This window comes from Peromyscus maniculatus, chromosome 15 (assembly GCF_049852395.1).
Source record: "Peromyscus maniculatus bairdii isolate BWxNUB_F1_BW_parent chromosome 15, HU_Pman_BW_mat_3.1, whole genome shotgun sequence".
Taxonomy (NCBI): Eukaryota; Metazoa; Chordata; class Mammalia; order Rodentia; family Cricetidae; genus Peromyscus; species Peromyscus maniculatus.
The window spans coordinates 61,374,290-61,397,573 of NC_134866.1; the positions used below are offsets into that span (position 1 = coordinate 61,374,290).

At 39.2% G+C, this 23,284-nt stretch overlaps 1 protein-coding gene across 1 annotated transcript; it reads left to right on the forward strand.

Annotated features, from left to right (window-relative positions):
• The first annotated feature begins 724 nt into the window (after positions 1-724).
• On the forward strand, positions 725-16,036 carry Cetn3 (centrin 3). Its single transcript, XM_042261760.2, has 5 exons — positions 725-879; positions 1,967-2,102; positions 4,546-4,660; positions 9,798-9,989; positions 15,875-16,036. Exons 1-5 carry the CDS (start codon positions 863-865, stop codon positions 15,916-15,918), a joined length of 504 nt encoding a protein of 167 aa, XP_042117694.1. The 5' UTR covers positions 725-862; the 3' UTR covers positions 15,919-16,036.
• Positions 16,037-23,284: the final 7,248 nt, after the last annotated feature.

Here is a 23,284-nt window from a genome sequence, read left to right on the forward strand (position 1 = left end):
CCTTGAAGACATTCAGCTTAGTAGTTGAATGATCCAAGGGAGCGTCAAGAGGCTTGGTGGTAATGAAGATGACATACACAAAAACACAGAGCAGAAGCAAGCAAATCCATCTCAAATCGCACAAAAGACGAAAACGGTCGTTTAGGTAGTTTCATTGTAAATAACCTAACAAACCAACATAGCTATAAGCCTAGTCCAGTTTGCCTTGGAAAACCTAGCGTTGACGGCGCACCGCCTTTAATCCCAGCACTCGGGAGGCAGAGGCAGGTGGATCTCTGTGAGTTCAGGCCAGCCTGGTCTACAGAGTGAGTTCTTGGAATCACTCGGAAAAGTTTTAACGCTTAGCAGCTTGGTAGTTACTCAAATAACATTGGGGAACAAAGCCTTCAGATTGACGCTTCTGAGTTGCACGGGACACCCAAACCTGCTGATCTTTTCGCGGACCTGGATGCCCAGTGACTGCTCCCTCTTTTAGAGCCTGTGCTACGCCTTTCCCCTTCCCCCCCTCGAGGCTGGCCCCGCGTGTCTGGCACGCCGTGTCGCGCGTGGAGCGTGGCCTTGACTGCCAGCGTGGGGACTGCGACACAGGCAAAGGATTCCGGACAGCGCCTGGCCAATCCGAGGGGTCCGGGAGGCGGTGGAGCCCGAAAGGGGGACTTGATTGACAGGAACCTGACCAATGAAAACCGAGGGCCAGCGAGGCTCCCGCCCCAATGGGCCGACCCTCGGCCGCCTTCAGCCAATCGCGGCCGGCACCTCCTGTGCGGTGGGTGGTGCCCGAGGCCGCGGAGGTCGGCGGCCGTTGAGCGGTTCTCGTGGGGGAGTCCTCGAGCGCTCCGGAGCGTCTCTGCCGGGAGAGAACATGAGTTTAGCCTTGAGGTCGGTAGCGCGGAGGCCGCGTCCCCGCCCCGCAGAGGGGCAGGGCGGGCGTGGAAGGGGGGCCGGGCCGGGAGCGGAGCATCCCGAGCGCCACGGCCGCCCCCGCCTCCCGGACGCCGCCGCTGCCGCCCGGACGCCGCGGTGCGGCCCTGGGCTGCGCACTGCGCCGCCGCGGTGGCCGGGAGTGAAGTCTCGCGAGGTTTCCCTCCTGCCCGGGCGTGCTTGGGACGGTCCCGGAGCCGCTTCGCCCCCGGGGTGCGGCGGGGTGTGCGGGTGGGGACCCGGCGGAGCGCTGCCCGCGCTTTCCTCGGCCCCGGCCGCACCCTCCCGGCCTGCTCGGGCCCAGCAGCCCCGCACCCTCCCTGCCTGCTCGGCCCCGGCCCGCCCCCTGCCCCCCGCCCCGGAGAGGCGGCCGCCGAGCGTCCACGTGCTGCGCCCTCGTCTGTCGTGCAGGCCGCCCGCACGCTGGCCGCCTGTAAGGCCGACGTTTTCGGGGCCCGATTCCCCTTTCTGGGTGCTCTCTCTCAGGCTTCTCCAGAGTTTTCCAAGGAAGACTTTTAACCCGTCCGTGATCTGTGAAGGCAGCGTTGCAACACGTTTACACACCGCGTAGACCAAATCACAGACATCAGATGCTGTTATTGGGGCGTTTAGTGTTTGTAGGTTTAGGTGCTTTTATATTTTTTTGCCTGGTGAATATCCGTGGAGTAAAAACACAAAAGCACTGTTAGAAATGTATGCCCTAAACGTACAGTGCTAAAGGAACTTACCTTTTAAAATTTCTGTAGTAATTGTGAGAATTTAATTATAAGCTGTCCAAGGTAAACCAAATACATCGCGGTTGTCATTTATGAAGTTTACTTTCATAAGGTTTTTTTTTTTTTTCACGTTCTTGGTAGGTGATATGAATAATAATAACAATGGTGCTTTGGCCTTTGGTATATAAAAGTACATTTGGACTACAGGCCATTGACTTAGGGACAGTTTATTCTCCAGACTACTATGCTTTGTTTGGAGTTTAGAAGATCATTCTTTGTCCTAAGTGAGTTGGGTTGAAGTGGACTAAACCCATTTTTCTGTGTCATAGAAGTGAGCTTGTAGTAGACAAAACAAAGAGGAAAAAACGAAGAGAGCTCTCTGAAGAACAGAAGCAAGAAATCAAAGATGCGTTTGAGCTCTTTGATACCGACAAAGACCACGCGATAGATTATCATGAATTAAAGGTAACAGTGTACTTCATGACACATCCCTTTTGTTTCAATGAATGTATTTTTGACTGTTGATTTAAAGTATTTTAAAAGCATGTTTTAGAACCAGGAGGCTGTTTTCAGCACCCACCTACAGGTGCTGCAATAAAACTGAATAAAAACCCCTAATATGGCTTTTAGAAACTTGAATTTAAATGTAAAAGCACATCTTGGTGGAAAGTATGGTTTTTTCATTCACCTAGTTAAGAACAAACAGTTCTTGCATTTTTGGTTTCTTTTGGAGGACAGTGTAGTTCAGATTTTTAAAAATCCGTGTATGTGGCGTGTGCATGTGCTTGTGCAGGCACACACACCACATTGTGTAGCATGTGGAGGGCAGAGTGGCTTTGGGTGTCTTTCATCACTTAGCATCACTGCCTTGGAGACGGAACCTTACATTGGAAGCTCATCACTTGGCCTAGGTTGGTTAGAGATTGAACACTGGGGATCACACCTGTGTCCACCCCTCAGGGCTGGGGTTACGGGCACCTGCAGCCGTGCCTGTTTTTATGTGGGTGATGGAGTTCCAACTCTGGTCCTCATGATTGCAGGACTCACATTCTTACCCATTGAGCTATCTTAAGCGCAGCATAGACAATTTTGAGATTCAGAGAATGTTGCCTTTGCTCAGACATTTGTGAGATTGAAAATGTCTTTCAAGCTTTTATTTTTCATTTTTTTCTATTTTTCTGAGACAGGGTTTCTTTGTGTAATAGACCTGGCTGACCTGGAACTCATTTTGTAGACCAGGCTGGCCTCAAATTCACAGAGATTTGTTTGCCTCTGCCTCCCCAGTGCTGGAAGGCGTGTGCCACCACCGCCCTCGCGCAAGCTTTTAATTTTTAAGATAATACTAACACGTTCTTAGTTTGCTTTTCTTTGTCACAAAGGATGTAAATTGTCTGATGCCTAACGCTGATACATGCTGAGGGACCATATCAAATTTAAGACTTAAAATTACTAATAAGGATAGAAGGGGAAATTGGTGATGGTCTTACATTCTTATGTTCAGCCTAGTAAGAAAGATAACATTTGAGGTCTTTAAGTAGCCTTAAATGTTTGTTTAGTAGTTTTAAATTTGGCAGCATCGTAGGAGATTTTGAAGCAATCCAAGTAGGGGCAGGAACGATGTAGTGAGGGGCTAGACTGTCTGAAGGTGGTGGTAGGCTGGCTCTCTTGAAGTCCTTCTTTAGCTCATCCCCCATAGCAATGTTCTGTTGCTGCCGCCGCCGCCGCCACCACTGCTGCCAGCCTCCCCGAATAGCATGAGATATTCCTGTTCAGTGTCATAGCCAATCATTGTCAGTGACTCCCATGGTTTGGGACTTTATTTCACAGCTGGAGCTTCTTCACTTCTGGTTTGCCTTTCAAACTACCATTAACTTTGCGTCTTTAATTCTTTGAGCAGATTCATTGCTCATGATCCTTGACTGGCTGCTTCATGTGCAGAGTGGAGCTCCCACTGCCTTCTTTTCTTTGGCATGCTGGATTTTTCCCTCTGCTTTTCTCACTTGCTAATGACTTCTACCCAGACTCTTCCCACCTAGAGAAGGAACCAGCTCAGTTCTGTTCCTCTGTCCCAGTCTTTGTTTTGGCATCCATTGTAATCCCACATCCTTACCGCCAACTTACCTGCTGATTAAGAAATGATTGGATTCCATAAGACGTCACTAACTAGTGATACAGCTTTCCTTTCCTTTCCTAACAGCAAAATGGCTTCTGTTTAAATTACTCCCAAACTAATTTCTTGATAGCTAATCATGGTTGCTCCGATGGGAATGCTGTTTGTTGGTTTTTTGAGAAAGGATCTTTTTCTTTTTGTATCCCATACTAGTTTCAACTTATGACAATCCTTCTGTCTCAGTCTCCTGAGTGGTAAGATTATAAAGTTCATGCAATTTTATGCTTTTTTACTGCATTTATTTATTTATATTTAATTTTTGGGACAGGGTTTCTCTGGATGTCCTGGAACTCACTTTGTAGACCAGGCTGGCCTCCAACTCCGAGAGCTCTGCCTGCCTCTGCCTGAGTGCTGGGATTAAAGGCGTGCACCACCATGGCAGGCTGCTTTTGTTCTCTTGGTTGGCCCTTTAATGTTTATGACATGTCTTTAATACCTTGGTAACAAATGAATTGTCATCTGTGTATGTAGTGCACTGTCTTATCTATTTTGTGTAAACTCTTCTTTAATTAGTTGGTTATATAAAACAGCAAAATGTCAATGAAAAAATTTCTATATAATTTCAAAATGAAAAACGAATATATTATCATTTTGTTATTTTAGAGATATAAAATGCAAAATAATTGTGCTTTAGTAATTCATTGTCATCTTTTAAGATGTAAAACTTTCTTAGAAATCAGTGATTGTTTCTTTTGTAAGGAGTGCTTTATAATTTGTTTTTCTCTTTTAATCCAAAAGGTGGCAATGAGAGCCTTGGGTTTTGATGTGAAAAAAGCCGATGTACTGAAGATTCTTAAAGATTATGATAGAGAAGCCACAGGCAAAATCACCTTTGAAGATTTTAATGAAGTTGGTGTGTACTTAAGTAGTCTTTGTAACCCGTAGTTATTGGGAAATTACAGGTTTTTGTTTGTTTTCTAAGAAAAAATACTTTGAGCTATGCTATAAGAATTAGTTTTGACTTTTGTTGTGATGATTTTAATAAGGAATTATTGTGCTACTTTTTCTGGTTTATTAATATTATGTCACTAAAGGGTGACCAAAAAATACTTCTTGTCAGTAAAGCAAAAAATTTAGTATCCTAATGTTGAGGAAATACTTCTGAAGACTTTTTCACACTGTGTAATTTTGTTGGTAAAGTAGGAGAAGACAGAGTAGTAGGTCTTGGTGGGAGATGGGGAGATGAATACATCTTCTTAAGTGGACAGTTTATGAGGCTCAGCACTTTTAACACCTCAATCTTCGTGATGCACCCATCTGTTGTGAAGTTGAAGCGATGGACAGGCCATTGTAAGGAAGATCTTTGGCAATTTGGAAGCATGAGAACTTGAGATGGTATGAGCTTAATGTGGCTGAAATTTTGGATATTTGATTTTAATGAGTTACTCATATACAGAAAAGGCTTTTCACTAGAGGATTCTGCAAGTCTGAGAATTGGCTATTGTAAATTAAATATATTGCCTACTGTGCTATACATAGATTATATACATATTTAGGTTCAGTTTTGTTAAGCTACTGTTCTAAACCAATGATATTGCTTTAGGGATTGTAATCTAAGCATGCCACGCAGTTATTTTCATATATTAAAAAAAAACTTGAAAACTAATGCAATTATGCATACACACAAAACCCTTAGTTAAATCTTAAAGGAGAAATAACGGGTGATGAGAAGACAGAGAAAATAGATTCATTCTCTCTGTCTCTCTGTCTCTCTGTCTCTCTCTCTGTCTCTCTCTCTCTCTCTCTCCTCTCTCTCTCTCTCTCTCTCTCTCTCTCTCTCTCTCTCTCTCTCTCTCTCTCTCTCTCTCTATTAAAGAGCTCATGCCCAAAGCACAGGAGGCAGAAGTAGAGTGACAAATCTAGGAGGAAGAAGCATTCTCACAACACAGGGGATCCTCAACCAGGGTCCGACTGTTCAGAGAAGCAGATGTTTTTTACCCCCTGTAATCTGTAGAATTGTTTTCCCTCACGGTCTAGGTAGTCTCCTGAGGATGATCACAGTACCCAGGTGTTAACATGGAGCATTTATAGAAGCCAGGTGTCAGGACATAGTGGAAATGATGCATCTATGACAGAGCTATGATGGAGGCACATATAGAGCACAGACTACTTTGGAAACAGATTCCCTCCCTAGCTTCCCATCTTGGTTCTGACTCTAAATGTCTGTGAAACTTGGTTAGTTTACCTGTCTGTGCCTCATGTTCTCCTATAAAGTGGGGATAGTGTAATGTATCAGTTGAGTTACATGCTGTAGTATGTCAGAAGAGCTACTAAATGCTGTTATTATGATTAAGAAAAATCCCCAGCACTCAGGAGGCAGATGTAGCTCATGCTCTGTGAGTTTGAGCTTAGCTTGGTCTGCATAGAGAGAGGGCAGAGAAGGAGTCCTTTGTTTTGTTTGTTGCTGAATTCAGAAGTTGGAAATATATTTGTATTGTCTTATTTTCTATTTTTCATTGTTAAAGGCTACTTTAAACATTATTCATAGTTTTGTAAAACAACTTTTACATAAATATAATTTTAAGAATTGTAATTTTTATATTTTGGTACTTAAGAACAGAGTTCCATACTACTTAGACCTTAGCTTTATTTGTTGTTGCCTAAGACACTGTCCTCCACATAGTTCCAGATGAGCCTGGCACTTGCCAAGCTTTCCCCATTGTAAGGAGAAAGCATTCAAGTACATTCAGTGCAGGATAGTTAGCATCTGGCTAATGAGCAGCAGGTGTGTTAGGAACTGCTGCCTTTGAGGTAAGATTAGAAGTGAGATGTTTTTATACTCATCTGTTCCTGACTTGTACTACTTACATTTTAAATTCTATCTAAAATAAAATATTACATTGTTTTCATTTTGATTATTTATCTGACACTGGAATTTTTGCATTTGGTGGGAAGAATGAGAGTTAGTTAAAATTACCAAGGAATTGTTTCCAGGTCCTCAGGACTTAGGTATAGGTGACAATAAACTGGTTCTGTGGGATGGAGGGAAGACTGTTAGCTAGGGCTGAGGTTGTCAAACTGTAGCCCTGGGACTGAGTTTGACTGCACATGCTCTCTACCACCCATTATTCATGCTGCCTTCCACTACCGTGATTGAGGGACTAGTTGAGATTGTGGGTTTAGTCTTCCGAAAACCTAAAATGGTGTCGTCTAGCTGGCCCTTTCCTGAAAGTATCTCTCAGGTTTTCATCCAGAGAAACCAAGTGCTTGCAAAGGGAATTTTTAGTTTAAATCTTTAGGAATCTAAGATTGCCAAGATTGTAGTAGAGGAGATGCAGTCCAGGCAGAGAGAGCAACCAGGCAGAGTGGTACTCGATGTACAGCATGTTTGAGAAGTTTGTGTCCTGCAGTCCCCTCGGCTACAGAAGGTCAGAGCACAGAGAAGGTAGAATTGGGTCAGACTGGTAGTCTGAAGTAACATACTACAATTTACTTTAGTCAGCAGAATTTTTTAAAAAAGTAGCTGATGAGAAGATTGAAGATGAGCCGAAGAGAGTCTGGAGAAGACAAAGTTGTAGACTTTATGGTCGGGATTGCTCGGATGAAAAGAAAGAGGGTTCTGTTTGAGAGTGAAACAGATGGTATCCTCAGAACTGGAGTATCCAGTACTGAGTGACACTCATGGGATTGGAAGCATTCCCACCATTTCAGAGTGAGGAAAGGATGCAGTTACCCCAGTCAGTGGAGGTCAAGGAGGCTGCAAAGCCGAAGGGAGCTAGCGAAGGATGTGAAGGTCCGGTATTTGTGAGTTTGAAGTAAGTATTGGATGTTTGCCTAAGAACCTTCTAACACCATCTCTCATGGTTTTTGGTTTACTTTGAATGCATTAGCTGTTTCCTTACATGATTTTCATAAGGTCTAATAATTTTGATGGAAGGACGTTTCTAACAGTGTAATTAAATCATGTATCTTTGTAGTTGGTTTTTGTGTATTTATGTCAATAAAGTGCAATACTATAATATAAAAATCAAAACAGTGATTGAATGGACAGGAATGTGGAGTTGTGTTGAACAGGCGGTACCTTGACTGTGTGTGTGTTAGTTGCTTCAAGTCCTATTGGGTTGTAGGTGTGAGCCACCATGCCTGGTTTGTTTCCATTGAGAAAAGATTTTCTGCGAAGAAATAGTACTTGTAGAACAGAAATGGAAGGTGAAATTGTGGAGGAATATCATTGTAAAATACTTTATAGTGGGTAATGCTTTAGCTGGCAGTTACAAGTCCTAAGAAAGCTGCATTCTATGGGAAAGTGTTGGTAGGTGATCTAGACTCATCTATCTGAAATACTAATAGAGTGTCAGTGGGATAAGTGTTGGTACATCTTGGCGTCCCATCTGTTGTTTCTTTAAGTACATTAGTATTTTCGGCAGTCTGCCTTTCTGGTTACCTGTCATGTATGTTACTTAATCGATGAAGAAATTTCATAACACTTTTTTCTTGTCCTGCTTTCTTGTTGGGACTGAATTCAAAATAAGTTGAGTGTGTGCCATAGAGTTAAGTGTGGTATTTTATTTTGGTGTTATGGCTGTAGGTATGCCAATTCTTTTTATTGAATATTTATGAGCTTTGATTTGCATACTTATAGTAATATAGTTCAATTAGTTTCTTGGAAACCCTTTTTTTGGATAAAATTAATGGCTAAAAGATAATTTTGGATATATGTGTAGTTGATGGACCATTAGCTTGACTAGGTGCTTATTCAGCCAAATACAGATGAAATAGCAATAGACAACAACTTGTAGAAGACTTAGATTGTATTTTTTCACTTTGGGCTCATTAAACATTCCAGTACTTTGTGGCTACAGGCGTTTGAAATTTTCAAATGAATCTATAGATCCCAATAGGACCAAATTACTTTTGATAGTATAATGAAAATAATAAATGCCTTTGCTTGTAGCAGAACAGCATGTGGAGTTGCTTCAGAACTGTTTACCTAGATATTTTGAGAATTCTATCAAGCAACATAAAATTTTATAGACATCAATTTGTATTGACTACTGATTAAAGGCCTATGCTCTTGAAGTATATATACTTACTTTATTGATATGTGGCTTTATTTAATATTTTAAGTCTGAAATGACTCATTTCTATTGAACTAGTTTGAGAATTATTAATTTGCTTAAAAAAAAAAAAGAAGACGACATGATTTAGACCCCTTCCAGAGCTGTTGGTTGTGATTTACTGTGATGAGGTTTAGTTGTTTTAACCCATTTCCAGTGTTGCTGATAGTCAACTGGCTCTCTTAATCACAAAGATACTGTAAGTGTTTGCATGTGCTAACTTGTGTTATGCTTTTTTGGTGATGGCAGTATCTTTGATTGATCCCTATGGCTGAGTTGGGTGAAATTTGAGGAAGAATCAGGATGTCACATTGGCTAAGAGCTCTCATTGTTGACTTCAACTCAGTGGCCTGATAGAGGTGGAACAGTCACTTTTTCAAAAATGGTTTTTATGAACTTAATTATGTGTTATATTTACTATTATGTTTTGCTCACACGTGTGCATGGAACCTAAGTCAGAAGAGGGCATTGGATCCCCTGGAACTGGAGTTGTAGACTGTTGTGATTTGCCATGTGGTTGCTGGGAGTTGAACTCATATCTTCTGTAAGAACAAGTGGTTCTAACTGCTGAACCATCTCCCTGTCCCTAGCTTAATTCTTAGTAATAGTGGACTTTAAATAAATTGTGTGTGTGTGTGTGTGTGTGTGTGTGTGTGTGTGTGTGTGTGTGTGTGTGTGTGGTCTCTTTTTTGGCCTTTGTACAGTATAGTTTTGCCTACATTTATGATATTTATAGACACTAAAAGATTACCATTTAAAGTCTGGATTTGGAATTCATGTTTTATCTCTGAGTTTTAGTGATCTACCTTGACATTTAATTCTTAGATGGAATGTTGTCAGACTCACAGCTGTTACCTCATTTAAGAGCTGATTTTTACAAACGAATGTTCTCTGACTATACAGGCTTTGTTAAAAAGTTTCTTTTAACTCTAGTGACAGACTGGATATTGGAAAGAGATCCACATGAAGAAATCCTGAAAGCATTTAAACTATTTGATGACGATGATTCAGGTAAAATAAGCTTGAGGAATTTGCGACGTGTTGCCAGAGAACTGGGTGAAAACATGAGTGACGAAGAACTCCGGGCGATGATAGAAGAATTTGATAAGGATGGTGATGGAGAAAGTAAGTTGTACCTTACTTTGTTCTAAAATCTGTTGTTGATTTTCAAGACTCCAAGCAAATTTTCTCTCCCCCCCCCTTTTCATTCTCTTTTGTTTTGAAGATGAGCTTCATGTTTTCTTGAACTTATTTCAAGTTTGATCTTGAACTTACTATTTTTTTTTTTGCCTCAGCCTCCTGAATAGATGGGAGTCCAATTGGGTGCCAGACTCTGTGAGCTTCTATTTATACCGAAGCAGGTCTTTAAAACAACTATATAAGTTACAATATGAAATCTACACACTTCTCTGAAGATGAAGTAACACCAAAAGTTAGCTACTTACTAAAAGTTTAGTTTTTAATGCTTTCTCTCTCAACCAGCTTGCACTTCTGTACTATTACGAAATTAGCTGATTTTCTTTCAACCACTTTTTTAAAAAAAATTGTCCTCTGCTGCTCTGATTCAGGCCCTGATTTCTATTTAAAGTATTAGAGTACTCTGTCCCTGGCTGCCTGTGTTCTGTGTCCACCTGTCCCACACAGATACATTGGTGTCTCTTACAGCCTCCCCATTGCCCTCTGGACTTAGAAATCTCCAATCTCTTTCTTCATTCTATTGATAACATTTTTTCCCTAAACTGTGGGCTGTAAAGTTGTTATTCTGTGTTGAGACATTGAACAGAGAGTCTTTACTACCTGCAGAGTAAAGTACCAAGCCGCCCCACGCCAGTCCTGCACTTAGCACTTGTTTATTTCTGTTGGTCCTTCTTTGCTATGTTAACTCTCACATACAGAACACTGAGTCCTGAAGACAGCTTGTGTTCGCTTTTCCTCATGCTGCTCCTTCGTCTCAGGTGATTGTCTGTCTGCCTGGTGAAGTGTTACCCACTTCCCAGCCAAGTGCGTTTGCAGCACCATCATTCTCTCAAAGCCTCTACACGGTGCCTGTGGCTGGGGAGGGGCCCACCCTGGCTTCCAGCATGCAGAGGAGCAAGCGGCGTTGATGCTTTAATATGTTTAATATGGATCCTCTTGGCTACAAACCAAGTTTTGTATTTTTTGCATTTTAAACTGCTTAGGATAAAAATACTTTGCTGCCTTTTTGTGACCTTTAGTAACTCATTTATTCTTATAAAAGTTTAATGCTATCCAGTTTTTAAGAATAACTATTTTTTCAACTTTATGGGCTTAAAGTAATAAAGACAGTATATGTGGATTTGAAGATAAATAATATATACTGCAAAGTAGGCATCAATATATAGGTATATGTGATAATATAGAAGCAATAGTATCCCAGTCTCTCAATATAAGTATAAATAATATAAAACAAAATGCAGTATGTGCTTTTATGAAGATGAATGCAACATTTAAGAAGCCATAGTAGACCACTTTTTAAATAATGATGGTAATGGTGGTTGGTGTCTTAGGGTTCCTATGATGGTGATGAAATACCACGACCAAAAGCAACTTGAGGAGGAAAGGGTTTATTTGACCTACATATCCTGAGTCACAGTCCATTGAGGGAAGCCAGGGCAGGAACTCAAACCAGCAAGGAACCTGAAGGCAGGAGCTGATGCAGAGGACATGCTCGATGGCTTTCCAGGGGGAAAAACTAGGAGGGCACAGTCAAAATCTGAACAAAGCAAACCCAAATCCCAACTATGTACACTAACTCAGTGTCTCATGTCTGGGATCCATTCACTTAGAATCTTCTGGGTTCTTCCAAGGAGCCTGGGTTACTCTCTGACTCTATCATCTTCAGCCACACAGATTGTCTCCTAAGCTCAAGCCAGCTCCACTCTAAGGCTGCTCTTGGTGGTCATCCCATGATACTGGCATCTTCAGACTTCTGGGGTCTTTTGCTGCAGTTGGGCTACATTTCACCAGTTGCCTCTTCTGAGCTGTCTTTAAAGACCCTAGCCCTGCCACACAGTGCCAATCCCCAGCTGATCTCCATGTCCCCTTCATGCCTTCAAAACCTGTACCACCTGGATGATCTCCCATCGGACCAACTTTACCTGCCTGCCTGCCAGCATAAGGTACAACCGTGGCCACCTCTGGACCACAGCTTCTGTGTGCTAACTCTGAGGAAGTCTAGAAGTCTTTCTAGAAGTCTTTAGGATGCTGGTCTCTTCTTAATCCCCACTAAGCTGGCCAGCATCATTTTACCAGCAGAGCAAAGGTTTTACTAATGTGGTCTAGTGTTTTCACTTTGGTGGTTTTGGTATCTTGTTGATCAGAGCTGATTCTCCAGCCCCATCTAACCAGAACCACATATTCTTAATTCAAAATATTCAACAACCCCATTAGAGTCTTCCGGTGATTTTCAAACTTCCTTCTGGAAGTTCACAAGCCAGGCCTCCATCCTCTGCTTATCTTCATTCAACCACAGAATAGCTTACCAAGCTTTGAACACTCAATGGCTTTTCTAGCCCAAAGTTCCAAAGTCCTTCCACAATCCTTCCCAAAACAACGTGAGGTCTCTCACAGTAATACACCTCTATCCTGGTAGCACTTTCTGTCTTAGGGATTACCTCTTGCTGTGATGAAACAGCATGACCTGAGCAAGTTGGGGAGGAATTTAACTTACATATCTTGAGTCACAGTCTATCAAGAAAAGCCAAGCAGGAACTCAGAAAGGGCAGGAACCTGGAGACATGAGCTGGTGCAGAGGCCAGGGAAGATTGCTGCTTACTGGTTTGTTCCATATGGCTTGCTCAGCCTGCTTTCTTATAGAATCCATGATGACCAGCCCAGGGGTGGCACCACCCACCATGGGTTGGGCCCTTCCATATCAATCAGTAATTAATAAAATGCTCTACAGTTCTGCCTATAGTCCAATCTTATGGAGGTATCTTCGCAATCAAGGTTTTTTCCTCTCAAATGACTTTAGCCTGTGTCATGTTGACATAAAACTAGCCAGCCCGGTCAGTATTTGTTTAGCAGCTACTATATAGAAGCAAACATAAGTAGTTTTTAGCTTGTAAACTATGTTACTCAAGTTTCATAATAGCTTTCATAAAATGGATATAGATTTACAGCTGTACACACATACAATGTTGCATATATGGTAGATAAAGACACTGAGGCCCAATTTTATCACAGAGCTAATTCATGGTTGTACGAGAATTCAGAATCAGTTTTCTAAATGACAGAGAACATACACTATTTTGTTGGAGATAGAAAGTCAAAGGTTAACTAGACCTCCTGTTAGGGGAAACAGTGTATTAATGTATTGACTGGAGCTTCTGATGATTAAACTTGGCTTTTCCTCCTGAAGCCAGATGGCCTCTCAAACTTCTCTCTGTCTCTCTGTCTCTGTCTCTGTCTCGATTTCTCACCTTCCTTGTGGAGTAATGACTGTCCTGTTTCTGTTCCTGGACTACGTACTCCAGCTAGCTGGCCTGTGAGGAGGCTCCAGTCTCTGTAGGCACGCCGAGACTACGGATGTGCACCATTCCACCCAGCTTTTTACCTGGGTCCTGGGATTGAACTCTGGTCATCAGGCCTGTGCGACTCTTACTTGCTGAGCCATCTTCTTGGCTACTTAGGTGTTATTTTTGAGCTCGGTGTAATGCTCGGTTATCAGAAAGAATGCTTTAGAGGAACTGGCTTACCATCTGAAGTCTCTCTGGTAGTCAAGTAGCTAGTTGGATTCCCTTAGTTACCATCTGTTTTTTACTCTTTGAACTTAAGTGTTATGTTTTTAGACATTAAATTATGAAATAGATTAAAATATTTTAAATGCTTTTACACTTTATATGTAAATAATATAAAAACTTTGTGATTTCAGAACTGCTATTTGAAGCTTAATTTGAAATTTGATTATTGAGATTTTATAAGAAAAGTAAAAATCTTGGATAAAACAAGTACTTCTTAGAATTTGAGTCTTTCAATCATAATTCTGTTACAATGACTTATAATCAAATCATTTTGAGGCTCCTTTTATTGCTTTCTTAAGAAGACAGGACTTTCTGTTTTGGTCTAGAAGCCTCAGTGTAGATGGTTTAAACCAAGAGTTTTTAGATGAGGGTCCACTGGTGTAGGATTCTTGTCTATTTGAATTCTTAGTTGGGGGAAGAGTGGTTCCTCTTCTCAGAAGCTCTTCAGATGTGTTATTTAGCCACAGAGGTCGCAACTCCCAATTTCTCAGGTCCTTGACTTAGTTTAAGAGTAGTGTAGATTTGTATCCTGTTTTTCCATGTCTCCCTGAATGTCTTTAAGTGTCTAGGACTGAACAGGAGTTCATGGGCGTCTGCCTGCTTCTGAACATCTCATTCATCCTAACTCACAGTTTCTTTTTCTAGGTATGTGTTCCCTTTCTGTGCTTGTGATTGCATTTCCCCACCCTGGCTTTCTTTCCAATTTCTTTCTAAATACTGTATTTTACCATCCAATTCATGATTTGCTTATATCTATAATTTTCTCATTAATAATTTCTTCTACAATAGTATTTTCTAATACTATTTGATCCATATTTTATAATAGATTATTTTATATTTCAAGCATTTGTTCTCTGTTTCAGACCTAACATAATTATTGAGCTAACTCTGGGATTACTCTTTCTAAGCCACTTGAAAGTAACTTTACTTTGTCCACATATTAAGAACATTACTCTTGCAGGGCAGTGGTGGTGCACGCCTTTAATCCCAGCACTTGGGAGGCAGAGCCAGGCGGATCTCTGTGAGTTCGAGGTCAGCCTGGTCTACCAAGTGAGTTCTAGGAAAGGTGCAAAGCTACACAGAGAAACCCTGTCTTGAAAAACCAAAAAAAAAAAAAAAAAAGCCCAAAACAAAAAAACCATTACTCTCTAATATTTTAGCAATGACTAAGAAAATGTTTCAGATTAACGATACCATTGTTTCTTTCAATTAGCAATGATTTTATAGTGACACCTATTCACTTCCTCTGTATAGGATAGGAATCATGTATATGTTTTGATGCATTATACGATATCTCATGTGGTGTTGGCATTCATTAGAAACCTGAAAATGTTTGATTCAGTAAATCACTGTCTAGGATTTAAAGAGAAACAGTCTAAAAACGTCCTCTTACAGTTTAGTTTTCAGATGAAGAAGACGAGATGCAGAACTGGTTTGTACAGAGCTGTGACTAGAAGCCAGGTTTTTATTTTCAATGTGGTATTTTTTTGCTGTCATAAAAATTACCATCCATAGCTTGTGCCTTAAAGGACTTGATATGTCTTGACGTGCATATACGCATCTTTATATAGAAAACTTTCTTTTCTGAACATTCCTATATATTAGGGGATGTATAGTTTTTAAAGATCATATTTAGAATTTTCAGTCCTGTTTATTATAGATTGTTATCTTAAATATACTTTATACATTAAAGTTTCTTACTAAATTTTACTTATAAATTTAGTAATGTGTCAAATATAGTGACCATATAGTAATTTATATTTTATCAATTTACTATTTCTGTTGATCCTTTTGAGATTACATGAACTGGTTTTAGTTATTACTTCTTCAAAATAAGCTTTAAAATCAACAATTTGCCATTTTGTTGTAGTTTCAAAGTATTTTCATTCTTTAGAATTTTGTTAGTTCACATGCATGGAATAGGCAGACTTATGAAGGAAGCCTTACTAAATGTATTAGTAAAGGAAAGATTATAAAGATGGGTTGTTAAACTACTTACACTAGAACTGTCACTTTTTAAACTGTTTTTGCACAAATGATATGTCAGATATCATCTGCTGTCCCTGCTTAAGGTGATAAGATATTATTTATTTATAATGCTTATCCATATATTTTTATTTTAGAAGTTACGTTTTGACTTGTAAGATTTTCATATGTTGTAAAGTTTAATATATTATAAAATGATTATATACGTGGGGAAAGAAAGTTTCTGTGTTTCTGACCATTACATTGTCTTTCTTGTCACAGTAAATCAAGAGGAATTCATTGCTATTATGACTGGTGACATATAAAGGACTATGAGAATCAACACCAAAATGTTGCAGTTACCATCTATATTTCCTTTTTGTGACTAAAGTCCTGTTTCAAATAAAAACTTCCAACTTAGTCTTCTCTCCAAAAGGACCAAAACTAAGCATCCTTTGTATTTGTATTTCACTGCTGTTAAGTTTCTTTGTATGAGCAATCTTGTTAGCATTAATAGTTTTATCTTTATGTTTTTAGTTTTTTGTGTTTTTTTTTCCGGAGCTGAGGACTGAATCCAGGGCCTTGTGCTTGCTAGGCAAGCACTCTACCACTGAGCTAAATCTCCAACTCCTCTTTATGTTTTTAATACAGGTTTATATAAAACTTAAAAATTTCAAATCATGTGGTATATATTATTTGGCAGTTTCTAAATTTAGCATTAGCTATTTGCTTTTATTTTGGTGCACATGTTTTTAGACATTCATTAATAAAGTACTTATTAGTATCTTAAGTTTGGTAAATTTTCTATTTTAGATTTCTGATATCTGTTAACACTTGGTAGAAGATATTTTAAACCTTTTGTCTTTACACTTTCACTTGTATTTGAAAATAAATCAGAAAATATAGCATAGAACATTTGTCCATCACCTAAGGGTTCATCAAACTTGACATTTTGTATTTCAATACCGGATAATTTAGTATTCTTTCCTAAGAGTACTGTCCTTTGGTTTGGAGTGATTATGGACTGTGTATATAGGCCCATCTTTCCTTTGTACTGTGTTTTAGAAACCTGATTTTGTAATGACAAGTTGAGCTTGAATGTTTTCTCACTAAACTAGTTGAATACAGTTGTAGTCATTTAGTTTCTTGGCAAAATGAAAGATTTAAATTTTGGATTTTGATGTGGTAAGATAACGAGGAAAAGAGAAAGTGGCAAGCCCTAGAAAATACTGTGGGCTTTGTCTTCCCATGATGTATCAAGAAACAGTGGAGATAGACTCTCCAGGTATTAATGAGTCATTCTGCATTATTGAAGTTAGGAATAAACAAAGGATTATGGGAGGAAGGTAACAGAAAAATGGTACCCTATCACATCTTCAGTGATCCAGTTCTGATTATATGAGCTCTCCTAAGAAGAAAGTTGAGTAGTTAATTTCAGCACCTTTTCTTTAAATTAAACAAAAAAGAAAATCATTACAATTTGAGATAGTTGAAATACTTTGAGTCTGCTAGAGTAGTTCAAACAAGTAAAGCCAGGGCTTTATTTTCTTTGAGGCATGTGTGAAAATTGCCCCAATGAGGAATACTCAAAATATTAAGTATAATTAGTATTATGTAATTGCATCTAAAATCTAAGTTACCTTTTTATTAGAACTTCAGAAATTACAAATTTTATACTTAGACTACATAACCATTTCTCAGTATGCAATGATTTTTCGGAAGATGACATTTTATAGAATCAAAGATCAGCAGGTTACCTTCATTGTATACTTAATTAACAACATTTTAGAATAGATTTTCTTTATTCCATAATAAAAGAAATCAGGGATACTTAATAGAATCCCTGGAGGTCGACATTTTTTATTTTAATATGCTTGTAACATTTGTCCAACACACCACTGTGTACTCTAAAAAAAGCGATCATTTTCTCTGTATGGTATTACCATAGACTACTTGTCCCCAGGGTCTTCCAAAAGCTCCATGCAAGCGTGACAGCAAGGAAACACGTGTGCTGTAGAACTGAGTTCCTGTGACTTCCTGATGAAAGCCTGCTTCTGATAGGTGGCACTTGAGAATAAAAACCATGCAGTGTACATCAACTAAACGCCGAGTGATAAAAATATTTCCAAATCAGATTTTCTACTGTTGAAAGCACCTCAAATTTAACAGCAGGGTAAAGGTTTAGGGTTGGCCTGCTGAGGAGCAATCTTTCATTATCAAATGTGCATTTTGATTATTCTCAAAGTTCATGCATTTAAAGTCTCTGCCAAACAGGTAGATGCAACCATATTTTAAGCAAGCTCTACGTTTCCTTTTTCATTTTCTATGAAGATTAAGTATTCAATTAAATCTGAGTAACTGGCTCAGACTACACTTTATGGGAGCGATCTTGCTGGGTGATAATTGTTGGGAACCTAAGTCCCAAGGGGTAGTAGGATCCTTTTCAACATTGTCAATAAAAGCAAAGTAACTTTTTAAAGTTAGTGGGGGAAAAGGTGAAAGATTGTATTGTAAGGTTTCAGATCTGGTTCACTTTACCACTGTGCCAAAGATAAAAAAGAGAGCGAGAGGTTTTTTAACCTAGAAAATAAAGAACTAGATATCATTTGGAATAAAAATTGTTTTGTCAAAAATGTTTTGTGAATTGGAAAGACAAATGAAAATATGAACTGTTATAATTTAATTTACTCTGTAGTTTAAATTATTGGCTCATGAGCCCAACTGCCTATAATTCTGTAATTATTTATATTTCTGTAATTGTCTTGGAAAGTCTGGGATCTTAGGGCCTCTCAGAACCTTTTAAATACACAGACCCAGAATAGCTGGGATATTATGTAAAGGTAAATTATTATTATCATTATTTCCTTTTAATACTAGAGACCAGACCCAGCACCTGGTGCACACTAGGCAGGCACTGTACCACTGTGCTGTCAATGAGGGTTGATACAGTGGAACTGGTAGAGCTCCCAGGGAAACATGAAAGCCTGGTGGGACTCTGATAGCAGAAAAAGGTCTGCCAAGTTGTTCCTGGCCTGGGGACTCAAGTGGTTTGCATCTGACCTTGGTGTCTGAGGTCCCTGATGCACTTGAGGTAAGAATTTTAAGTTTAGATGAATCTCTTTGAGTATTCATACAAGTGTTCCATTCATTTGGAGGAAGTGGAACTCCATAAATCATACACTATTAACAGCCAGTTGAAATAAGCTTAAAAATTAGGATCTGTATATCTAGCTACTTGTAGTTACTAAGGCCCAAAGGTTTCCTTTTTAATTGTCAAGCTCCTATTGCTTCCTACTATCTACCAGGGTTTCCACTTTTAAAAGGTTGAGATGAAAAAGATGAAGAAAATTCTTAACTTATTTTCTATTTCATAATTTATACATTTATTTTTTCAAAAATAGGTTAGTGACAAATGTCACAAATGTATTAGGATTATTGAATTTAAAAAATGCCGACTAGAATGAGAAGAACAAATACAGACTACTTTAGTTATTTGAGGTCAGGTAAAGGAATCTTCCATCTCACCACAGGGTAGAGAAATCTGTTTCAGATCTCTAGAATCAAACTAGACTTTCAGAGGGCTCCTCTTCATTTTCTGCTGCGGCGTAGTGTTCCCATAAGCTTGTTTAGTACTCCAAATTTAGGGAAAAGGTGAGAGCATAGAGATAATAGAGCTTAGTTTAGAATATGGCCTACAGTATGCATGTAGGGTGCAATTCACACACTCATGGCTCAGTGATATACCTCATATACCAGCTGGAGCATAAGCCAGACATGGTGGCTCATGCTGGCGATGCCAGTCCTCAGGCCAAGGCAGGATCGCTGTGAGTTCAAGATCTGCCTGGGCTTCATAGTGAGTTTCAGGCCAACTTGAGCCACAGGGTTGACTGCAGTTCAATCCTTTCCTCTCCAGATAGGTTAAGATTATATATTATTTGACCTATCTTTAAGTATGACTCAGGGCTTCTGGTGGGTTAAACTCCAGATTAACTCTATCAGTAGCTTCCCAGGGCTGCTTCTCTGACTAAGGGAAGGTTTAAGGTTGATGTAGTAGCAGCCGCTGGCAAATAATGAGCAACAATAGGACAGTGGCAGGGAAAGACTGCCAAGTGTTTACTGTCTGCGTTCAAGTGGTGTGCACTTCCTTACACAGATAAAGGCTGTTTGCGTTCTCCAGGACCTTCTGGGATACCAGAAGCAGTTCATTCTGCCCTGAGAATGTCTGTTGTTTCTCTGAGCTGGCAACACTTGATTTGCAGAAGTGTACAGAATGAAGCCCAAGTTACATGGTGCTTTGAAGCGATTGAACTTCTGGGTGGGCATCCACTGATGAAACTGAATAGAAACATGTGCTTCTGATTTCACTTCCAGAACTTTTCCCCCCTCATCCATAGATGTCGGCACACGCATCTCCGATTCTTAGGACTCCGATTCTTAGGACAGAACCTAGTGGAACCTAAGAACGCACCCAATCTCTTCTTGGTGATTATCATGGGAGCTCTCGGTGAACAATGATAGTTCTTTCTCACCTTAGGAATCGTTTGTCTTATATGTACAAGAGTTAGACCAAGTACAATGAATCTTTGCTAGATTTTCATAATCTGTAAATCTAGTTTTTAAAAGGCATCATTGTCTATTACAGATTGTGTTAACTCTCAATTGCAGCTTTATGTTTTGGGAAGTTTTTAGGGCAAAGGGGCTTTGATTTCTGCAATTATTGGTTGTAAGTACAAATTCACATGTAGAGGTGCTAAGTCAACCTGTGTCCTGCCTGCTGTCCTTTCATGAGGTACCTTTTTCTGACAACTTTCACTGTACAGTTGTTAAAGAAGAACAGCACTTAATCAAAATGTTCACACTAGAGTTATTTGGAACCATAGAAAAATACCACCAGGGGGACCTATTGCTGCAACTTAAAAAAAAAATCAGAGGAAAAACTTGGCATTTTGCAAGACAGTTTTATGCTATTATAGTTTTTTATTTTGTTTGTGTTTTGTGTTGTTGAGGATTGAAATAAGAGCGTTGTGTATGCTAAGCAAGTGCTCAAACGCTGAGCTATACCCCAGCGCTACAGATGTTATTTTTAAAAATGTGTACACCTGTTTAAAAAAAAAACACTTTATATTCTACATAATGATATTTCATGTTATTTTACCCTGCAAAATATATAATTAGATATACAAATAATCTGAGGCTTTTGTTATTTGTTAATACTAATCTTTTAAAGTAGAATAACTAAGGTATAGTAAGTTTTTGAGGATAATTTATGTTTAAAACATTACATAATAACATGTAGCAAGAAAAAATATCTTTCATAAAACATTTGTTTCTAACCTTTTGTCTGGCATGCAAAGATGATTTCTCTGAAACATTTTCATACTATAACATTTATCCTGACTCAAATGGGAAAGTTCTGAAACTACAAAAGGAGTAAACCCATCTCCCCTACCCCCGCCCCACACTTGGTTATGAGGACATTTTATTTTGTGATTTCAGATTACACGTTTCTCAACATCAAGCACTCCGTTAGTTTATACTCATTTTTCTTAACAGTCCTTATTATTTTATTCAAATATTGTTCTTGAGAAAACTATAACTTTTATATTACAGGTGTTTTTACCTGACTCGTGGCTATTTCCATTCTGATTTTATTGATTAGAAATTTATGTTGTGGTGTCAGTGGTGAACAATTTGCAAGCACCTCAAAATGTTCCTTTTCCTACTTTTCAGATAAGGAAATGGGGCAGAGAATGATCACATTATTTGACTAATGTGACATTTTCTGCCTTGTGATTTTAAGGCCAGCATTCTTCTAAAATATACAGTTGATTAACAACATATTCCAGATATAAACTATTGATCCAAGCATGCTTTCTTAACCAAGCTAACTAGTGAACTTGTAATTAGAATGTGAGTGTGTATGCTGTTGCAGACATGCTGTGTATGAGGAATGCCTTGCTCTGGTAACTGCTTTATTTCTGATTATTTTCATTGTCCTTACTAAATATAAACATGTATTTTAGATGTAGTGGAGATTTTTTTTTTTTACATACTATAATTCTATATTTGACTCAACAATGTTGGAATGATACATTTGAACTAATGCTTATATTCATACACAACATACATGATATACACCTTCCTTAATGGTTAACTGAAGCAAAGCAAAATGAAATATATCTTAAGACAAAAAATTTCATAAGGGAATATGAAAATGTTTTGGAAACCACTTTTTCCTATTTATTTTTGTAAGATACTCTGTTCAGTGCTAGGAAGGAGATAAAATTAAACAAACCTACCCAGATACAGTTTTCCTCTTAGGTCTAAGAATCAGTGCAGCCCTCATGTAGGGATTGGCAACATCGGTCGATCATCGACAGACCACTTGACATGACTTGTTTATTGAAACAGCCCTTGTATATATGTCAAATAAGTCCTGTCCAAGGTTATTTATTGAAAGTGTGTTAGAGCGAAGATTGGAAATAAATCAAATACCCTGTCATAGAAAATTGCCTAAACAACACAGCATATAGGAACTAAAAAGAATAAGCGTGAGTTCTGTGGTGATGTGTAGAGTGTCAAGCAATGTTAGATGAAAACTGTAACGTGCTGAACAGTCTTACTATAAGCTGCCTTTCACACAAAAAGAGCAATAGGGTATGGATTTAATTTCTTGAAGGACAAAGGATTAAGAAATACGGGCCTGTTTGTGATTAGGGACAAAAGAGGCAACCAAGAGGTGGGAGAGGCAATGTTTTCTTTAGAACAACGAGAGCACTCTACTCACTTAGAATGTGATATGAGAGATGAGGGGGATATGCAAATCATTGTTTTTACCAATTCTAAAGTAGAAGATTATATGTTTGCTCCCTAAAATAATATTAGATTTTTCAAAAAAGCATACACCCACAGGACAAAAGGAATGGAAAAGAAGCAAAATTTGGAAGCTGGAAAGCACTTGAATGAATGGTACTGACCTCAGCAGGCCTAGGAAGCAAAATTCTTTGCTGACAGTGGGAAAATCTGAGATGCTCTCACTCTGCAAAATATCCAAGAGGTTCAGGAATTGGCATTTCCAGGTATGTGTGGAAATGGGTTTGAAGATAGAACTAAAAATAGGATAATTGGTGAAAATCCTATGAAATATTTAAATACTTAGTTGCATAGACAGACAACTTTCCTTCTACAACCTGCTAGAATATCAGAGGTGTAAGTTCCAGAGGAGATACAATTTAAAAAAGCAAAAACTCTGAATTGAGAAACACACACAGGGTTGGAGGGATGACTCAGCACTAAGAGCACTGACTGCCCTTCCAGAGGACCTGGGTTCAATTCCCAGTACCCATGTGGCAACTCACAACTGTCTGTAACTCCAGGGTCCAACACTCTTACACAGACAAACATACAGACAAAACATCAATCACATTAAGAAGAGTGGAGACTCCAGGGAAGTCCATCTGGCTGTGCCTCAAATAAAAAAAAAAGAAACACACACACACACACACACACACATACACACACACACAGTGGCAGGGAAGAAGGGCAGTTACTTGAAATTGAGTTGAAAACAGTATGATGGATTGTGTATTTGTGTACCGAGTTTTCAGACCCTGTCTCATATCCGTCCACTACCAGAGTGGTGGTGATCCAGTCCAGGCAGAAGAGGCTTCCTGATGGAATCTGGCCTGTCTA

Bases quoted from the DNA above. Each gene is read 5' to 3' on its own strand.
- Cetn3 (XM_042261760.2), top strand. The intron at 4,661-9,797 runs GTGTGTACTTAA...TTTTAACTCTAG, and splicing joins TGAAGATTTTAATGAAGTTG to TGACAGACTGGATATTGGAA. The intron at 9,990-15,874 runs GTAAGTTGTACC...TTCTTGTCACAG, and splicing joins TAAGGATGGTGATGGAGAAA to TAAATCAAGAGGAATTCATT.